Here is a 21,854-nt window from a genome sequence, read left to right as displayed (position 1 = left end):
ATTTTACCTAAAATTCTAAAACAAAAACTAAAACTCTGCGACTAATTTTGATAAGACTTTTTTTTTAAGCAAAAGCTTTATAGTTGGAAAGAAGCGGATTTTCTATAACAGTCGCCATTCCTTTACTTTGTAGAGTTTATTTTAGTCCACGATCAACAATCTAACCAACCAAATTATCTACTTAGCATGATATTCATGGAGATGTTGAGGAAATCAGGAATGATTTACCTTTGGGCATTTTTTTCAAGATGCCAAACACAGCACTTTTTTCAATGATATCTTTAGCCTTGAAGAAATGCATAGCCGGTGGAAATACCCCAGTTTCAATAGCTTTATTTATTTCTGTTTCTTTCAGTTGCATGAGCTTGCGGTTGAAAGTTTCTTCCTGCCGACTTAGGATAAGGTTGCCACCTGTACGGCGGAGGTCCTCCTTCTGAAGTAGCTTCTCCCGTCTAGTGGTTGGGAGGGTTACACATAAGGAAACACAACTGAAAAAGAGGATCAGCCAACCTCCGAAACTCTGAACAAGCACTTTCATTGCTACACCTAGAAAACATGGATACAAATGCAAATTTAAAAAAAAAATAAATCTAAATTTTCTTAAGTATACTGTGTTTCCCCGAAAATAAGACCCTGTTTTACATTTTTTTGAACTCCACTTGGCCTTATTTTTGGGGAGGTCTTATTTTGGGGCGCGTGGACAAGACGGGGCTCCTCTTGCCATCTTACCTGATTTTCAGCTCTGTCTCCCTAACCTTAACCAGAGGAAATGGCTGGGACAGGCTGCGCTTGCAGTTAAATATTTTCAGGGAGGGCTTATTTTTGGGGGAGGTCTTATTTTTGGGGGAGGTCTTATTTTCAGGGAAACATGGTAGGAAACAACTGGAAAAGTCAGAGAGAAACCTGTTTTCAAAAACATGTTCTCTGCTTGAAACTAAAGGACTTAAGTTTTAGAGATTCAAATCTTAATTTAAGGGTTTAAGAATTTCTCCAAGAGATTTTCCAGCCCACAATAATGCCCCTTCCTAACAAAAGGTCCTTAAAAACTCACTTGGGAGACACCCTCACAATTTACTTACGGGTAATTTTTTTCCTTCCTTGGGCTTGGCAAAAGCTCTTTCACAAGCCAAAAGCCAGAGCTTCTCAGGAACATATAGGTAGTCTGGCTGTGTATGAAAACTAATCCTCCAACATAGAATGAAGTAGTAGATATACTAGCAGTTGCAATGCCTTTATTGTTTCAGTCAGACCATAGAATTCCTCGTCACTCTTTAAATAAAGGAGGAAGCCATGAAAATGGTAATGAATTACAGAAAAACTACAATTGTCATGCTCACTTAAGCAAAAATTAGTATTATTCACTATGATTTATTTAGAAGTATACATATTGACTGAAAGGTCAACAGTTTAGCAGTTCGAATCCCTAGTGCCGCGTAACGGGGTGAGCTCCCGTTACTTGTCCCAGCTTCTACCAACCTAGCAGTTTGAAAGCACATAAAAAAATGCAAGTAGGAAAATAGGGACCACCTTTGATGGGAAGGTAACAGCATTCCGTATGCCTTTGGTGTTTAGTCATGCCAGCCACATGACCACGGAGACGTCTTCGGACAGTGCTGGCTCTTTGGCTTTGAAGAGATGAGCACTGCCCCCTAGAGTCAGAAATGACTAGCACATATATGTGCGAGGGGAACCTTTATCTTTACCTTATACATACACAGAACTGGATCACCTATGCTTTTATAGATCATCGCCTCTCTGCCTCTCAACTACGTTAGCATTAGTGCTTTACGGCCTTGGACTCAATTCAGCACAAGGAGTCTTGATGCAATGGACATCTAACAGTTCAGTTTTATAAAGGATATGGAAGTAAAAATAACATTTTGAATGGATTGTGTTGAATAGGCTGCTCACAGGTAGTCCTCGACTTACAACAACAATAGAGCCCAAACTTTATGTCGCTAAGTCAGAAATTTGTTAAGTGAATTTTTACGTCCCATTTTACGACTTTTCTTGCCAGATTTGTTAAGCAAATCATTGCCATTGTTAAGTTAGTAACATGGTTGTTAAGTGAATCTGGCTTCCCCATTGCCTTTGCTTGTCAGAAGGTGATCACATGAACCTGGGACACTGCAACCATCACATGAAGCAGTTGTCAAGCATCCAATGTAAATCATGTGACCATGGGGATGCTGTGTCGGTCGTAAGCATGTAAAATGGACATAAATCTCTTTTTTTCAGTGCCGTTGAAACTTCAAATGATCGCTAAATGAACTGTTGTAAGTCAAGGACTACCTATCTTCAGATGCATGTTTATTGATTTATTATATTTAAGAAAGTAGGAAAGGCTAATGCAAGCCCTTAATGGGGGAAACAATAAGATGAGTGGAGTAGAGGACAATCACATTTAGAATAGAACAGAACAGAACAGAACAGAACAGAACAGAACAGAACAGAACAGAATAGAATAACAGAGTTGGAAGGGACTTTGGAAGTCTTCTAGTCCAACACCCTGTGTAGGCAGGAAACCCTACATCACTTCAGACAAATGGTTATCCAACATCTTCTTAAAAACTTCCAGTGTTGGGGGGGCATTCACAATTTCTGCAGGCAAGTTGTTCCACTTATTAATTGTTCTAACTGTCAGGAAATTTCTCCTTAGTTCTAAATTGCTTCTCTCCTTGATTAGTTTCCTCCCATTGCTTCTTGTTCTACCCTCAGGTGCTTTGGAGAATAATTTGCCTCCCTCTTCTCTGTGGCAACCCCTGAGATATAGGAACACTGCTATCATGTCTCCCCTAGTCCTTCTCTTCATCAAACTAGACCTCCCAGTTCCTGCAACCGTTCTTCATATGTTTTAGCCTCCAGTCCCCTAATCATCTTTGTTGCTCTTCTCTGCACTGTTTCTAGAGTCTCAACATCTTTTTTACATTGTGGCGACCAAAACTGAATGCAATATTCCAAGTGTGGCCTTTTTTTTGTTTCCTTTCTTTGTACATTTCTTACAAGAGGTATCATAGGCATCAGACAACAGGAAGCAGTGATGCCTACACAATTATTGTCCAATCATCTCAGACACAAAAAGTCTAGTAGAAGAAAAAAATATAGTTTTAAGGGGAACTCAACAAATTTGCAGATGACACCAAGCAGAGGGGGGAACTGCTAACTTTTTAAAGATAGACTCAAGATTCAAAAGGATTTTGATAAGACTTGAGCATTAGGCCCTGTATCTAACAAGATGCAGTTCAGTGATGAGGAAAGGAAGGTCCTGTACTTAGGCCGGAAAAAACAATATAGAGTACAGAATAAGCAGTACCTGACTCAACATTAATAATTGTGTGTGAAAGAGAGCTAGGTGTCCTACCAGATCACCAGTTAAGCATGAGCCAGCCATGTGCTACAGCTGCCAAAAAAGTCCATGTATGCCTAGGCTGCATCCATAGAAGGATAGCATCAAGACGTGATAATACCACTTCATACCACACTAATTTCTGCTGTTTCTGCTAGTTTTTTGGAACTTAAAAGGTCCTTAAAAGGACCGTGGGGTTGTGTGTGAAGCCAGGAGATCCTCGCGGATGTCTGGCTACCAGTCCGTCTGTTACTCATTTAGCACCACCCAGGAGGCATGTGTGACTTAAGGATTGCCACAGACGCGAGTAACTTTGCCTCCCACAAGAACATTTAGCAACAAGGACATCGAAGCTACAGAAGGCGTACTTACAGCCGACCTTACAACTTTGAGCACATACTTCCACCAATGGAGGTTAATCCCAAGTGTAAGTAAAACAGTTACATCATGTTTTCACTCAACAACAAATTGGCAAAAAGAGAACTCAATGTATACCTAAATAACAAACTGCTCCCATACGAGGCAACACCAAAATACCTGGTGGTCACCTTAGACAGGACCTTGTCCTTTAAGAAACACATCCAGAATATGGCTGCCAAGGTTAACAGCAGAAATAACATCCTACAAAACTATGCGGAACAACTTGGGGAGCTTCAGCCCCAACTCTCCGATGTGCAGCCGTCGGGCTTTGCTACTCTGCAGCGGAATACTGTGCACCTGTATGGATAAACAGCTCACATACAGGACTTATTGATGTTCAACTTAACCATACGATGAAGCTAATTACTGGGTGCATAAAATCTACACCTAGTTACTGGTTACCAGTTTTTAGTCACATACTCCCCCGGCACTTACGACGACAAGAAGCTCTCATTCGGGAGTATAGTAAGATCCTGTTAAATTCCTCTCTACCCATACATGGATACATTCCTGATCTCTTAAGATGCCGATTAAAGTCAAGAAATCCACCAATCTTGACAGCGCGTAAGTTGATGGCCGATCATCAGAACACCACACAAAAGTGGATGGAGGCGTGGAATAGCTGTTCCCCCCAAGATGTCTCCGAGCATATCAGTCCTAGTAGTATACCTCCAGGATTTAGCCTACCCCGACACATATGGGTGACATATAATAGAATTAGAACAACTCGTGGGGTGTGTGCTGACTCCCTGTATAAATGGGGAAAGACACCTTCAGCACAATGTGATTGCGGGGCCCCTCGACAGACTATCCAGCACATAGTGAGGGAATGCCCTAACAGAAGGTATCCAGGAGATTCTAGGGACTTCCTCTGCATAACAACGGCAGCTACTGACTGGATCTCCAAACTCAACATTAAACTTTGAAATGTTATTTCTGTTTTCCTTTTAGGTTTTCTTACTGCTTTTTTATTGTTTTAATTGTTTTTAACCTGTAAAAATGAAGTGTTTTAATGCTGTGTGTGACCAGCCATACGCTAAATAAATAAATAACCACACTAATGAGTCCGTACCTGAAATACTGCGTACAGCTCTAATTACCATGATGCTGATGTCAGCTTGGGAAACCATATTAGGCCGGAAGCTTCCAAGCTGCCACCTTCTCATGGGTGGGAAAGTAGGAGGGGGGATTTATTTGAGAGTTTTGTATTTAGACAAAATAGCATTCTTCCCGTCGGTCAAGGTCAGGACGAGCACTGCATCTGGAGAAGGAGTGGTTGGAGTGCTGTCTCGAGATGGAACGGATGGTGATTGGAGCATGTGATCGACTGAGGAGTGAGGGGATGGTTTTGGGGTTTTTTGATTTACTGAGGGAAAACCCGGAACTCTCAGATTCGGGTTTTCCCAAGATGTGCCAGTAAATGGAACTTTGAGAAAATGCTTGCCTCAGAGTTTTTAATTGGAACAGAGGTTTTTCTGGAATGCTGACATTAACCCGAATCTCAGTGTTTCCTTGAAATTGTTTAGAGAAGATGATAAAGGGTATGGAGGCAGAATAGAATAGAACGGAACGGAATGGGAATAGGAATAGACCTGGAAGTGACCTTGGAGCGACCTCCTAGTCTAGCCGCCTGCTCAAGCAGGAGAACCTTTATTATTTCAGATAAGTGGCGGTCTAGTTTCTTCTAAAAAACCTCCAGTGATGGAGCGCCCACAATTTCTGAAGGCAAACTATTCCACTGGTTAATTGTCCTCACTGTTAGGAAGTTTCTCCTTAATTCCAGGTTTCTTCTCTCTTTGGTTAGTTTCCAGCCACTGTTTCTTGTCCTGCCCTCTGGAGCTTTGTAGAATAATCTGAGCCCCCTCTTCTTTGTGGCAGCCCCTCAAATACTGGAATACTGCTATCATGTTGCCCCTAATTCTTCTTTTCTTTAGACTAGCCAAACCCAAATCCTGCATCCGTTCTTCATATTTATAGTCTCCAGGCCTTTGATTATCTTAGTTGCTCTTCTCTGAATTTTTTCCAAGGTCTCAACATCTGTATTGTATAATGTATAATTGTATAATGAACATTTGAGGAGCTAGGTATGTCTAGCCTATTGAAGAGAAGGATTAGGGTGGACATGATAACTGTTTTGACGGGCTGTCATAGAGAAGAGTGGGGCTGACTTATTTTCCAAAGCACCAGAGGGCAGGACAAGAAGTAATGGGTGGAAGCTTGTTAAAAACAGATCCAACCCAGGAGGAGACATTTTCTGACAGTGAGAACAATTAATCAATGAAACAGCCTGGCTTTTGGAACTGTGGGTGCTCAGTCACTGGAGATTTTTAAGAATAGGCTGGACAACCATTTGACCAGGTCAGGGGGTTGGAATAGAAGATCTCCGAGATCCCTTCCAGCCCTATGATTCTATGTTCTATTTTAAGTGCTGGGAAATGAAATTCCAGAAAAGAAGTACAGGTAGTCCTCGACTTACAACAGTACATTTAGTGACCATTTTGTTGGAAGTAATGTCCATTTAATGGTTTAATCCTGTTCCTGGGGCTTTGTCTTTCCTATCCTGAGGGTTAATTCTGCTAGAAAAGAGGAAAAGGGGAGTTCCAGGTGAATTATTTTTAGCCTGATTCCCTTTATCTTAATGGCTCTACTTAAGTATTTCTATTGTCCGCTCTGTTAGCAGGGCTGCTCTGTGTTTTTCTTTCAGCTGGTGCTTCTTGGTTTTCTTAAAGGGGGAAGGGCTGGCTTCATCTGCATGGTGTCATCTGCACCTCTATAACTGTCTGGTTTGCTCTGCAACCCAACAAGACAGAGACAGACTTCAGAGGATAATTAGAACTGCAGAAAAAAACAATTGTGACCAACCTGCCTTCCATTGAGGGCCTGTATACTGCACAAATCAAAAAGAGGGCTGTGAAAATATTTACAGACCCCTTGCATCCTGGACATTAACTGTTTCAACTCCTACCTTCAAAATGACGCTATAGAGCACTGCACACCAGAACAACTAGACATAAGAGCATTTTTTTCCTGAATGCCATCACTCTGCTAAACAAATAATTCCCTCAACACTGTCAAACTAGTTACTAAGTCTGCACTTCTATTAATCTTCTTTGTTCCCACCACCATCTCCTTCCACTTACGACTGTATGACTGTAATTTTGTTGTTTGTATCCTTACGATTTATATCGATAGTTTCCTGATTGCTTATTTGTACCCTATGACTATCATTAAGTGTTGTACCTTATGATTCTTGATGAACGTATCTTTTCTTTTATGTACACTGAGAGCATATGCACCAAGACAAATTCCTTGTGTGTCCAATCACACTTGGCCAATAAAAAATTCTATTCTATTCTATTCTATCCTAAATAATTATGAGGTCATAATTATATGTTCACCTATGCAGAAATTATGAGTACCAAAGAGAGGGAACTAGAAGTCTTAACCTAAGAATCCAAACAGATCAGAGAGATAAGATCAAAGCCATGGCAGAAAGGATAGCAAAAAGGACTAGATAAGCCTATTTCCTTTTCTTATTCTGCATTCCTCCTTCTCTGCTGATACAGGCATCTTAACTCCTCCAAAAAGGAGCTAACAATGAGCAGAAAAGTCCCTTTTGAAGCTGGGAAAGCCAGTTGTAGTTTCTGCCCAGTTGCCATAGACAAGACCTCTGAAGATTCTTGTTCTGTATGACAACAGAAGTCATTTTTGCCTCCTTCCACTCTGACTCTGCTCTGTTGATCTTAACAATTGCTACCTGCTGGCATGCAACACAAGAAGGCCAGGGGACTGGGCACAAAAGCCTCTTTCAGATGAGGGGTTTACCCTAAAGCAGCCAGGCTTGGAGAAGGCAGAGTGAACAGTTTCCCCCCACCTCCAAGCCCCTCTACCCAACCACTTTGCATTTCAAAGCCAACAATCACTTTGCAATCCCCATTCTCTGCTGCTCTCTGCATTGTGGGACTTATATCTTACCTGCCCACCACTGGCCACCAGTAGCACATGAAAGGAAATGGATACTCAGTGGAAAGAGAAACAGGAGAATTTTTTTCTCTTGCCAGTAGTAATTTGTGAGCATTTGGGGTAAAAGAATATGGATACAAATTACATGCCGACATACCTCACTAAACCTATAAACCGAGCGTATACAGGTAGTCCTTGATTTACGACCACCATTGAGCCCAATGTTTGTTGTTAAGTGAGACATTTGTTAAGTGAGTTTTGCCCCATTTTATGACCTTCCTTACCACTACAGTTGACAAGTTACTAATCTGATTGTTAAAGTGAATCTGGCTCCCCCTATTGACTTTGCTTGTCAGAAGGTCACAAAAGGTGATCACATGACCTTGGAACACAGCAAGAGTCGTAAGTAGGAACCAGTTGCCAAGCATCTGAAATTTGATCACACGATGATGGGGAAGTTGCAAAGGTCGTAACTGTGAAATATGGTCATTAAGTCACTCTTTTTCACTGCTGTTGTAACTTTGAATGGTCACTTTAGTGAACTGTTGTACGTCAAGGGCTACCTGTGCACACTAAAGCATGGTTTCTCAACCTTGGGAACTTGAAAATATATGTGGACTTCAACTCCTAGAATTCCCAGGGCTGACTGGGGAATTCTGAGAGGTAAAGTCCACACATTTGGCTGAGGAATTTTTGAAGCTGAAGTCCACACATCTTCAACTTCCCAAAGTTGAGAAACACTTCAATGGAGTAATGTTTCCTAACCAGGTGCCTCCAAGATATGTAGTAATACAACTCCAATCGCCCACAGCCAAAATGCCCCTATTGTCTGGGAATTATGGGAGTTGCAATATATCTGGATAGCATCAATTTGGAGACCTGTATTAATGGAATGATTATTCTTTCCATTTTCCTGATAAAACTTGGGGCTTCGTAAGAATCTACAACAAACCATGATTTTCTTGAGTGCTGAAGACACAATTATAAACTAACTTTGTAGTTTAAGCCAGCCTTCAAATGGGAACTAATTTCACCCACCAGATCATTTTCCTTGATTATTTTCTTAGCAATTTCTCCAGTGCTTTCACCAGGACATGAAAACATTTTTCAGATCAGGACAAGTTAGACTGCAGATCAGGGAAAAAAAAGGCAAATGCTAACCAAACTCTTTAGGCAGTCATTCAATGCAGTTCCCAGTGAGATAACTTCACAAGGCCATCAGATAAATGAGACTCTAGAAAACTATAATCTGCCTTTTTGAAACTGAATGGGCAAGTCTGGCAAATCAAATTCAATCTCTTATCCCCATCTTATATTTACCTCTATATCAGTCTCATGGTCATAACCATAAGCTGGTCATGCTAATTTCATGAATTTAAAGTTACTCTCTTTGAGTTAAATCTGCTCCTCCGATTACCAGTTTAGGGTAGTGAGCTAAGTATGAAAATATGAATCCCTACAAAAAAAATTAAACAAAACCCCCGAAAGCAGAAACCAAAAATGTAAAAGCGCCATTTAGGAAGTGAAAAAAAAATGGTAATTTTAATTAGAATCATATCAGATAGGTCATTCTTGGCGACCTATCTTTTTACAGTAAGTTCTAAAGCAAACCAACATCCTCTATGTAAATAAACAAAAGTTTACTAATCCATCCTGAATCTCTTAAAAAGGTTATAGCAATCTGCCCTTGGCCTTTCACTAAACTATACTGCTGGGTAGGATTATGCATGGTGAACAAGGAAATCTATTTGTATTTCACAACATATTCTTGAGCGTTGTTAAAATCTCTTGCCTGTTGCCATTCATGAATTTGGGCATAGGTCAGGTGTCAGCAACCTGCGGCTCTGGAGCCACATGTGGTTCTTTGGGCCCTCTGCTGTGGCTCCCTGTCGGGTGATCCCATCACTGGCTGGCCCTGCCCCTGCCCCTGCCCCTCCCCTCCCAGTCACTCCTCACCTGGGCTGAGAAGGTAAGGGCGATGGCAGGGAATGGAAAAGAGGCGGGCAGAGACAGAGAGATACAGAGAGGGTAAGAGAGATAGAGAGACACGGGGGGGGGTAGGAGGGAGAGAGAAAGAGAAATCTGTCAAAAGGGTTTTGTGTTCCCTGGTGTTTTTTAACAACCAGTCCTCTGCCCTAATGACTGGCTGGGTAGGTGTGGCTAGAGGGTCATGTGACTTTTTGGAAGTGAGTGACGTCGAGTTGGCCACACCCATCCAGGTTTTGTGGCTCCCTGTGTTTCCTTTTCTGTGGGAAACGGGTCCAAATGGCTCTTTTGAGTATTTAAGGCTGCAGACCCCTGGCATAGGTGAATGTTCTGTTTGCCTAAAAAGAAAAACAAACCACAGTACAAATATCTGCAATTGAAACAGTACTGGGAAGAATAATCTAACAGCCTTTTGAATAAATTTGTCAAATCTACATAGTAATCCTGCTTTATATACTATGTTAACCGGCTATAGAAGTCTGATAAGCAGGATGTGACCAACATTTTTCAAATTAAAAGTAGACATGGGAATAAGAGATGGAGGATCGGATTGGGGACACAAAAAGAAAGAAGAAAAAACAAGTTTTTCCCAGTATCAATCAGTGTCAATATTCACACAATGCATCCATGGTTAACCATATCTTGCTCAGCTTAGCCAACTTTCCAAGTTAGTATGTTGCACAACAAATTGACTACACAGGCTGGGTTCACACAATATGCAAGGCTAATATGTGGCTATTTGTAGTAGTTCAGTGAATTATGTGAGTACACTCAAGGTTCTTCCAAAATCTTATGGTTACCCGAGATAATTTTTGATCATAGACTGGCCCCTTACAAATGTAAATCAAACACTTAAATTAAAATTAAAAGGAGACAGGTATTGGTGGCCTAAGTTTAAAAATATCACCCACATTGCTTTATGATCATCTCGTTTAGATACAAAAATGGTACTTTGGTCTTCACTGCATGGGGTTTGCATCAGAGGTGGGTTTCAGCAAGTTCTGACCAGTTCTGGAGAACCAGTAGCGGACATTTTGAGTAGTTCGGAGAACCGGTAGTAAAAAGTCTGACTGGCCCCGCCCCCATCTATTCTCTGTCTCCCGAGTCCCAGCTGATTGGAAAGAAATGGGGATTTTGCAGTAACCTTCCCCTGGAGTGGGGAGGGAATGGAGATTTTACAGTACCCGTCCCCAGCCACACCCACAGAACCAGTCGTAAAAAAATTTGAAACCCACCACTGTGACCAAGTTACTTAAATGGACAGATAACAAAATTTGATTTAGAGAATCTCAAGCTTGGAAGATCATTGCTATCCATACAATGATGCAATCTGCCTCTTTACATAAGCAGGGATTTATGTTCCTCCTGCAAACAACTATCAAAATTTCTGCTGGGGCATGCCTGTGCATTTTGACCCCATGTAGAATACGGGCACACCCAGTGGTGGAATTTAGCCTGTTCGCACCACTTCGGGAGAACTGGTTGTTAACTTTCTGAGCAGTTTGGTGAACTGGTTATTGGAAGAGATCATTAGGGCAGAAAACCTTGGTGGTGCAGCGGACTAAGTGCTGTTATGTAGCACTTAGCTGCCAGCTGCCTGCAATTAGTGTGAGTTCAAATCTCACCAGGCTCAAGGTTGACTCAGCCTTCCATCCTTCCAAGGTAGGTAAATTGAGGACCCGGATTGTGGGGGCAATAAGCTGACTTTGTAAAAACACCGCTTATGGGGGGCCAAAAGCCCTACTAAGCAAGTATATACAAAAGAATGAAGGCTATTGCTATAAGTGCATTTTAAGCCGCCCTGAGTCTTCGGAGAAGGACGGCATATAAATTGAACTAATAAATAATAATAAATAATAAACCGATTGTTAAATTATTTGAATCCCACCTCTGGGCACACCGTATTCATCACGCAAGGTTATAAATTAACTGCCTATTGATCTTAGTCTCTCACAATCCCCCCAAATTATAAATAGGCTGAACAGCTGACTCATCATAACATCTTAAACCAAAAAAACCAAAAAACAAAACTAAAACTCCACAAAAAACCCTACCAATCCTAATCGGGATTACAATTAACAAAGCATGTGTGAACGTTAAGCGTTGGATCTTTGCCTCCTCCGACAAAGCTTGTTGCCCAAGAATATATTTATGTACTGGATCTTGCAAAAGACACCTCAGATACTTGGTAAGCCCTACCAGAGGCAAAAGCCCCCTCCCCTCCCCAAACACACCCTGGGTTTTTTCAGGATTATTCCCCAAGTGAAGACTGTGTTCTCCAGTTGCCTGGTTGTACTATGGTTACAAACCTGAAAAATACTGCCTGAGAAAGCCTCTGGATCTCCTTCCTCCTGCAGCCAGCTGGTTTTTTTCAGTCTGTTGGGCCACCTTTAACAGCAGAGCAAATACTGTAAACAACTTCCACCTGCTCCCACTTCCAACCCCGCCTCCTCTACAGATCAGCTGCATTTCTCCAGATGTTCCCCTGCCAGTCTTTTTCTCCTGCTACAGTTTCCTTATTTCTAACTGCAAGAACTGCCATGAGAATCTGGTCCAGCAGTAAGCAATTTGTTTCTGTTCACGGTGGCAGTGCAGGGTCTTTCTATTGGCAGACTATTAACCTGTTAGCAACAGAGGGTTATTGACTGAATCCGGCATAAGTTTTCACTTATGAAAACTTGAACTAATCGCATGGGCTACTTATTCAGCTTCAAATTAGCCGACTCTGTGTTAGCAAACATAAGCCTGATTTGCAAACTCAGGCAATAAATCACTTTGGACCCCGATGGGATTTTGTGCCTTTGACCTCCATTCAAAAGTGCCGAACCAAAGATGGATAAAAATGGGAGAAACATTTCAATTCTGATCTAAGCGTAGTACATAAAATTATCTGCCACAATGTCCTACCTGTCAATGACTACTTTAGCTTCAACCACAACAATACACGAGCAAATAATAGATACAAACTCAAGGTAAACCGCTCCAAACTCGATTGCAGAAAATATGACTTCAGCAACAGAGCGGTCAATGCCTGGAATGCACTACCTGACTCTGTGGTTTCTTCCCCAAACCCCCAAAACTTTAACCTTAGACTGTCTACTGTTGACCTCATCCCATTCCTAAGAGGTGTGTAAGGGGCATGCGTAAGTGCACCAGCGTGCTACCGTCCCTGTCCTAATATTCCTTTTCACTCTTACACTTTTCATGTATTCAAATTATGTTTATACTTTTGCCTGTTATCTTATATATGCTTTACAAATCAATCAATCAATCAATCAATGAAATAGCTATTGAATGGGAATTCCAGGCTTGCTTTGTCATTTTTTTTATCTGAAAGGCCATCAGGACTTTAATTAAAATCCTACATATGAAATTTATATAAATTACAGCATCTCACTAAATATGATCGATAGACCTTGAAACCACAATTGAAGAGTTAAATGCAGCAGAGATAAAATGATGCAACACGCATGCTTTTAGCTTCAAAGCCAAAGATGTTAGATCAATGCCTGCCTGCTATTGGAGGGAACCAGGTTTACAATACTCTCTCTGGTCACTGGAACTCCCAGTCTACATCACAAGATTGTTATGGAGATGAACATCAAAATATATTGGAGACAGATATAATATTTGTAACAAACAAATCCATGTGTGAACTAGGATCAGTAGCTTTTGAATTAGTTTTAAAGATACAAAAAATACATTGTGCTGGATAATTGTGCTGGTAGCCATCAAAAATACATCAATCAGACAATAATTGGCTGTCTATAGAAAGGTTCCCAAATTAAATTATAGGGAAAAATAATTACTAAAATTAAAATAAAATAATTTCTTGTGTGTTTTAAAAACAGACTAAATCTATGACATTTTTAGAACAGAACAGAACAGAACAGAATAGAATAGAATTTTTATTGATTGGATACACAAGGAATTTGTCTTGGTGCATATGCTCTCAGTGTACATAAAAGAAAAGATATGTTCATCAAGAATCATAAGGCACAACACTTAATGATAGTCATAGGGAACAAATAAGCAACCAGGAAACAATATCAATATAAATTGTAATTTTTTGAAATAAATCAGTTGGATTCTTCATAAGCATCTATAAAAAGAGGAAGTGGTTTTAAGTAAAGTTACTTTTTTAAAAAAATTTGATTTATATGCCGCCCTTCTCCGAAGACTCAGGGCAGCTTACAATGTGTTAAGCAATAGTCTTCATACTTTTGTATATTTATACAAAGTCAGTTTATTGCCCCCACAATCTGGCTCCTCATTTTACCTACCATAGAAAGGATGGAAGGCTGAGTCAACCTTGAGCCTGGTGAGATTTGAACTTGTAGTAATTGCAGGCAGCTGATGTTAATAACAGTGCTTTAGTCTGCTGCGCTACCAGGGCTCTTTATTCAAGGCAACTATAAAAGTATTAAAGCACCAGATAATTTTTTTGTTTTAATATAGTTTTCCCCAAACAGAGACTCTATGGAGACAAAAATACAATTGCATCACAGAGCCATGATATAATTACACAAATAATGCCATAAAGCTTGTTTCGGTGCCAGGTTTGTTTGTTTTTATGTGTTTAGTTTTATGACTTTTAATGTTATTTTTATCTTAATTTTTTTTATTGGGAGTTACTCAGTTTGTGATAAGATGTGTGGCTATATAAATGTTTTAAATAAATAAATGACATGCTCCTCCCCTCCATATTTATGCTTCCAGATTTGTGCACATGTGATCAGTGGAATTTTCTTTTCATCATAATACAGTGCGGTGAACAGCCAAAATAAAAACATTTGTACACAAAAGTTAAAATAATTTTAAAAATAATTAAATGAAATTTGGCCCATAATTTAAAACATTTCAATTAAAATCAGTATCAAACTTTAAAACCAACATAGAATCAGGCCAGCCGGCTAACTGAAAAAAGTAAGTTTTAAGGGCCCGACGAAAAGTCCGGAAGTCTGATCAGCAGATTAATTATCCTTGATCCCAATGTGTTCAGGAATCCTACAGTAAATAGACTTCTCTTCATGAAAATAATCTCTGAGAGAAGCTAATAGAACAGAATGAGAGTTAAGTTCAACCTAAAAATCCATGTTCTCTGGATATAACAGCATTTTACACTACGAACATTTACTAGTTTCTATATGAATGGGATAAAATAACAGGAATTATACTTTAGGTAGAACTGAGAATACACAGGTAGTTCTTGATTTACAACAGTTCATTTAGTAACTGTTCAAAGTTACAAAGGCGCTGAAAAAAAGTGACTTACAACCATTGTTCACACTTATGACTGTTGCAGCATCCCCATGGTCATGTGATCAAAATTCAGATGCTTGACAACTGACTCATATTTATGATGGTTGCAGTGTCCAGAGTCAGGTGACCTTTTATGATCTTCTAATATGTAAAGTCAATGGGGAAGCAAGATTCACTCAACAACCATGTTATTAATAGAATAGAATAGAATTTTTTTTAATTGGCCAAGTGTGATTGGACACACAAGGAATTTGTCTTGGTGCATATGCTCTCATGTATATAAAATAAAAGATACGTTCATCAAGAATCATAAGGAACAACACTTAATGATAGTCATAAGTTACAAATATGCAATCAGGAAACAATATCATTATAACTTAACAACTGCAATGATTCACTTAACAACTGTGGCAAGCAAGGTCGTAAAATGGTGCAAAACTTGCTTAACAAATGCCTCACTTAGCAACATAAATTTTGGGCTCAATTGTGGTTGTAAGTCAAGAACTATCTGTGTATAGGCATGCATGCCTAACAATTCCCAAGAAAGTTTGAAAAAATAAAGCTAATTGTGGAAGCGCATAGCACAGGCCTGCCTTTTCTTCCTGTGGCCCGTTTTCAGAGTGCATTTTTATTTTTATGTGTGGGGCGGATCGTTCAAGTAATTCTGAACAGGAGTTTCATGGAAGCAAATGGCTTTTGCACTCGGCAACATCTTTGAAATGGCACATTCATCGTCTCATCTGCAGAAGGCTAAAAGGGATTAGCCCACATAAACTTGACACTTCCCTGTCAGTCAGCCAAATGATGACCTTGCATTGATATGGGTTTCTGGTCTCCAAAGGGAGCAATTAATGTGATGCACCAGCCTCTCCAAATGTGACAAGACAGCTTGTTCCCATGAGCTGCAAGCAGTGAAACATTCAATTGCTTTTAGTTGCTTTAACAGGAATTAAATTTTCAAAGTCACTTCCAAACCGAGGTAACTGTGGGGTCTTTGGTGCTCTCTCAGCTTGTGGTTTTCTTGCAGATGTTTCATTACCAAAGTAGGTAACATCATCAGTGCTACAAAGGAGTAGTGTTTGTTCTTGTTTTATATACTAGTGGCTTGCCTTGTCAGGTTGATGGGATTAGGTTGATTAGGTTGTTTGCTGTTAGTTTGTTTACATTGGTAGTTCCTTGACTGGAACTACCAACCATTGTTTAGTTCTTGATTGTTGGTCTAGTTTTATCTTACTATTAATCTCTGCTCATATGGGTGCTGATTGCTAGTGGGAAGACATTTTAGTCTTTTTGTTTCCTTTTTGGTTTTTTGAGTGTCTCTTTTGAGTGGTATCTGGATATCATTTATCTTTATGTGCCTGTTGTTGGCTGATCTGTCTGAGTGCCAGGCTTCTAGGAATTCTTTGGTATTTTTTTGGACTTGGCATGATCTAAGATGCTCAGTTTCCCAGTTAAAATGATGGTCGAATCTGTCCATGCGTTGTGAAATTAAGAAGCTTTTATCATATCTTCTGACTGCTAGTTGTTCATGGATGCCAAACCCAAATAAACACAAGATGACTTGGTTTCACAGAATGAAATGACTGATCTATTTCTAAGAAGAAACAAAGCTGCATTGTTACTAACTAGGGCTTATTAAAACTGGACTGCAAACTGAGAACAATCACCAGATGGTGGCAAAGAGTTAGGGAGTTTTTGTATGTGTGCTGCCATTTAGTGATCATCCAGAGTTTTACATCAAAGATTTGTTGTTAAAGACCATGCAGCCACGTTGATTTTCCTATTGGACTTGGTTAAAATTTTATTTATTCTTATTTGGCCCATTACTGATAAATAATAGCTGTTATCCTGGACTTTTGTGAAGCTTATTCTCAAATAAGTAGGCTCAATATTACAGTCTTTACTCTTTTTAACCCTTTACCTAGGGGGAAAAAAGAGAGAGAAATCCAGCATTTTTCGGTCTTCCCTTTGTTTGGTTTATAACAGATACAAGATGATACCAGATAATTATTTGAGAATATTCTGCCTGTGAGTCCACACTGAGGAAGTCACCTCAAAAGAGGCTGAATGGGCATTTCTTTCCTGCCCCTGGGGAATTTGTAAGAAGAAATCCTTTCCAAGCTGTCATCCTCTCCCATCCTTCAAATCATGTGCCCTACCATTCAGGCAAATTGGCCTGCAGGGATTATGGTGATGGGCAGAGGTGGGGGTAGTGGTGGAGGTATAAGAGAAGAGCCCTAAAATTTATCCTTGATGTAGTATTTAGGCCCAGGGAAAAAAAATTCTAAATTCACATTAATGTGAGCTGGTTTTGTGCTTAGAATTGCCATTTGGAATTGGAAATCATTACGAAGCCTCCCCCCTCCCCCAATCTAGTAACCTTATCAAAAAGATACCATTTCTAATTTAGTATGGGGACAGATTTTCTTGTGGGTTGGATCTAAAGGCCTGTGGGCAACATCAGAATAATGAAATTACTTTTAGTTGGGTTATATGTAATCAGCTGTCTCTAATTGTTTTCTAGAGTTTGGCATGGCAATTGAGGTGCTGGCCCAGAAAGCAGGAAACTGTGAGTTCTAAACTCATTTTAGACATGAAAGCTGTCTGGGTAACTTTGGCCTACCCAGAGTGTCACTCTCCCTCAGCCCAACCCACTTCACAGGGTTGTTCATTGTGGAGAAAAAGATGAGGAGGAAAAATTATTATGTATGTTTGCTGTCTTGAGTTACTTATAAGTAATAAAGGCAGGACAAAAATCATAGAAATAAAGAAATAGAGGTGTTACCCCAATAGGAAGACTGAGGATTGTTCTTTAGACCAGGGAAAATTGATGCCAATGTTCCTGCTCAGCCAAGAAATGGCCAGTTGCAATGGCCGACCTTAGTGTATTATACAGACCTGTGGCAAGACTTGCCACTAGAGTCACCTGTAATGGCATATGGAAAGGACCTTAAGTGACATCAAAGAAACTGGTCAGATCAGTTTGCAGCTGAATAGTGGGTGGGGCATGTAATGGTATGTGAGAAAGCTCTTGAATAACAGAGTTGGAAGGAACCTCAGAGGTCTTGTAGTCCAACCCCCTGCTCAAGAAGGAGACCCTATACCATGTCAGACAAAAGGCTGTCCAATCTTTTCTTAAAAATTTCCCAGTGATGGAGCATCCACAACTTCTGTAGGCAAGCTGTTTTACTGGTTAATTTTTTTCATTGTCAGGACATTTCTCCTTAGTTCTAAGTTGAATCTATCATTGATAGTGTTTCCATCCTTGCTTCTTGTCTTGCCTTCTTTCAGGTGCTTTGGAAAATAGGTTGACCACCTCTTCTTTGGCAGCCCCTCAAATATTGGAACACTGCTATAATATCACCCCTGGTCCTTTTCACTAGACTAGGCACATCCAATTTCTGCAACCGTTCTTCATGTGTTTTAACCTCTAGCCCCCTAATCACATTTGCAGCTCATCTCTGTACCTTTTCCAGAGTCCCAACGGCTTATTTATATTGTGGTGACCAAAACTGGAAAGTTGGGGTAAAGAAATACTGCCTAGGGCAGGGGTGTCAAACTCCTGGGGTGACGTATCGCAACTTCCTCCCCTTTCCTAAAATGGGGGTGGGCGTGGCCAGTGCGTGATGCATCTGGCCCATGGGCTGCAAATTTGACACCCCTGGCCTAGGGAATAGTCAAAGAAAGCATAGCCAAAACTAGATAATAGACAGAGAAAGAAGTTCAGAGGGGACTTCTCAGAGTATAAATGACACAGCGAGACTTGTACTTTCAGGCTTGCAGGATTCTAAAAACGTAGTTGATAATTAAGTAGAATTAGTTCATCTGATTGTGTTTTTTATCTGGTTTGCCCTGCAAGGCTCACATATTCTCAATACATCTCAACAGAAGAATCTCGGGGAAAGTGTTCCCTAGTGTTAGGCAAGTGTTAATCAGATGTGAAAGAGGGAATAGCAGGAGCCAATTCCCTCTCAAAGCTCTTCCTCCCTCCAGTTAGTGGTTATTCCCTAAGCCCAGCTGATGAAAGATCCAGTTGTGGTTACACAGAGCTTTGCTCAGCCCGTTGGATATCAGTGGAGCAGAAGAAAATAGCCTGTCACGTGTGAAGTTGCCACCCAAATGATTTTCTGAATTGATTAGCTCCTCTCTTCTCCCTGCCCCCATCGTGAATCTCGAGATGGACCAACAAGGATCGGTAGATCCTCACACAGAGGAAGGCCACTCGGTGGCTTCCCCCTTTTAGATAAAGAGACAAAGGAGAAAAAGGCCGGGTGGGGTGGGGGGGGCGAGTGGGCACAAAACCCAAGAGAGGCACTAAATAACTGCTAGAAAGCAGCACAGATTGTAAGAGAGACCAGACCACCTTGGGGCAGCAGCTGGTTTTGTCTCTCTGGCTTAAAGGAGAGGCTAGGCCAGCATGCTGGGAAATCCTGCAGACAGAAGAGTTAATTAATAAGGGATGGACAAGCAGGCGGAGAAAAGGGAGGCTTAAATCCTCAACTTTTCTGGGGGCCAGGCTTCAGAATAAAAGATATGCTAAGCAGGAGCCTGTTACAGAAGCTAGTTATGGTCAGCAATTATTGTACCCATGTAGGCGGAATGCAGAAGGCCGTTTGGGAATAACGGCGCTGGCAGCTATGCCAGCAATGTATTCCAAGACTGAAGCTGTCAAGGCCAACTTTCAGCATCTTGTCTCTTTAAGGCCATAAAGTAAAGCCAGCCAAATGCTAGAAAGCCCAATGGCACGTATTTTCTTTCAGATCATAGACGTGGCATGATGGTACAGCCTGGGCATTGTTGACCACCTTCACAACATAGACAGTGGTATAAATGTCGTGAAAGCAACTCCTTTGGGGACCACAGATGAAGGAAGCCAAGCCAGGCCTTCAGATCTTTTCTAAAGGTAAAACAAATCTGCTTGTGGCAGGCTGCAACGACACTGGTCATCCTAGCAACTTTATAATAGTGGACATCAACTTCTAGAATTTCCCAACTAGTAGACGGGTTGGGGAATTCTGGGAGTTGAAGCCTACCCATTGTAAAGTTGCCGAGGATGACAACACTGGGCTACAAAGCACCTATAAAAGAAATTGAATTTTAATTAAGACAACCTGATAGGGAGGGATACACAACCAGAACTATATTATCAGTCACGCTTCATCTCCAAGATCACGACATCCAATTTATTCGATTGTTCCTGAGTGGATTAAGATATGCAAGCCTTAGGTGTTTGAACAGACTGCTTGGTACAGGTTGCCCTCGGCTTAACAACCATTCAAAATTTCGATGGTGCTGAAAAAAAGTCATTGATAACCGGTCCTCACTTTATGACTGATGCAGCATTCCTACGGTCATTTTAAAGGATTTGATCATAACTTGGGCACTTGGCAACCAGCATCTGTTTACAATGGTTGTAGCGTTGCCATTTGCAACTTTCCCAATTTGGCTCCTGACAAGCAAAATCGATGAGGAAAACTTGATTTATTTAATGACCGTATGATTTGTTTAACAACTGTGGCAAAAAGATTATAAAATTTGGTGCATCTCACTTTTAATGACTACTTTGCATAGCAAAAGAAGTTCCGGACCCAATTGTGATCATAAATTGAGGACTACCTGAACTGTATATGGATTGAAGAAATCCAGATGACTATTAGATAGGAGAAAAAAGATCACTCTTCTGTCTCTCTTTGCTGCCATCTAATGACTATCTGGATTTCTTCAGTCTATATCTAGTATCCCTGATTAATTCAATTAAACAGCAGAAAATGCCTTTTTAAGAGTGTGAATTGTAATCATTCCACGCATATTTTCCACCTATTTGACAAGGGAGGTAGACCTTTGGGACTGGGGCTTAAATAGCCATGAATGGGTCTATCCTTTTCATAGACTCAGCATGAGAGATGTTCATTTGAATCCCCTTTTTATTTTTTATGCAGCAGGCAAGCTCAGTCATGTTTATCTGAGCTTGGTAATTAAGGGTAATGAGAATGGTTTGTTGTATTTGTGAGTGGCATTGTTGTGGCTGCTTCTTCTGGTTGTGTAGTATTTTGTATGTGAATGAATGCCTGGGTGAGGAAGCCCGTAAGTAAGTAAGTCGTAGAAAGAGTAGAGTGGCCAACAGTTTAAAGGAGGTAAAATCTACATTGCAATGCCAAAAAGAGACTTCACACAGTGTACAAACTATCATACGTTATTAATTTCAAAAGCTAGTAAGATAATACTTAGATTCATCCAACATAGATTAGAACCCTACATGGAAAAAAAAATACCAGATGTTCAAATTGGCTTTAGAAAAGGATAAGGACATTATTGCTGATCCATGCTGGATAGCTGAGAAAACCCAAAAATATCAAAAAGTCAGAATGTGCTTTATTGATTATAGAAAGGCATTTGATCGTACTGATCCCATCACAGTATGAAATGTGGTTAGAAAAATGGGAATCCTAGAACATGAGTGTCAAACGTGGTCGCATCACGTGACGTTATCATGACTTTTTGTGCCTTTGCAGAGCCGGGATGGGCATGGCCTGCATGTGAAGCATCCGACCTGCAGGCCGCCAGTTTGACACCCCTGTCCTAGAGTATCTCATGGTCTTCATGCAAAACCTATATACAATAGTATCCATAGTATAGGTAGAACATGGTGAAACAGACTGAGTCCAAGTTGGCAATGTAGTGACTTATGTCCAGTGGTGAAATCCAATTTTTTTTACTACCGGTTCTGTGGGCATGGCTTGGTGGGCATGGCAGGGGAATGATACTGCAAAATCTCCATTCCCACCCCACTCCAGGGGAAAGATACTGCAAAATCCCCATTCAATCCCCACTCCTGGAGGAAAGATATTGCAAAATCTCCATTCCCACCCCACTCTGG

The 21,854-nt window shown here is 40.6% G+C and overlaps 1 protein-coding gene across 3 annotated transcripts in view; it reads right to left on the bottom strand.

Annotated features, from left to right (window-relative positions):
* Positions 1 to 21,854, bottom strand: part of ADA2 (adenosine deaminase 2) — a 54,477-nt gene that overhangs the window by 24,833 nt on the left and 7,790 nt on the right. The window contains exons 1-2 of one of the 3 annotated variants that reach the window (XM_087873091.1): positions 12,025 to 12,091; positions 229 to 546 (exon numbers count right to left, since the gene is read on the bottom strand). In XM_087873091.1, the coding sequence (XP_087729217.1) occupies positions 229 to 538 (310 nt within the window). In that variant the 5' untranslated portion in view covers positions 539 to 546; positions 12,025 to 12,091. Of the gene's footprint in view, positions 1 to 228; positions 3,667 to 12,024; positions 12,092 to 21,854 lie in introns of those variants that run through there. The other 2 variants (XM_060694454.2, XM_087873092.1) reach the window with 2 other exon arrangements.

Source organism: Pantherophis guttatus, chromosome 7, assembly GCF_059756535.1.
Source record: "Pantherophis guttatus breed Tessera chromosome 7, ASM5975653v1, whole genome shotgun sequence".
NCBI classification, from domain to species: domain Eukaryota; kingdom Metazoa; phylum Chordata; class Lepidosauria; order Squamata; family Colubridae; genus Pantherophis; species Pantherophis guttatus.
This window is presented reverse-complemented; position numbering and strand designations above follow the sequence as displayed.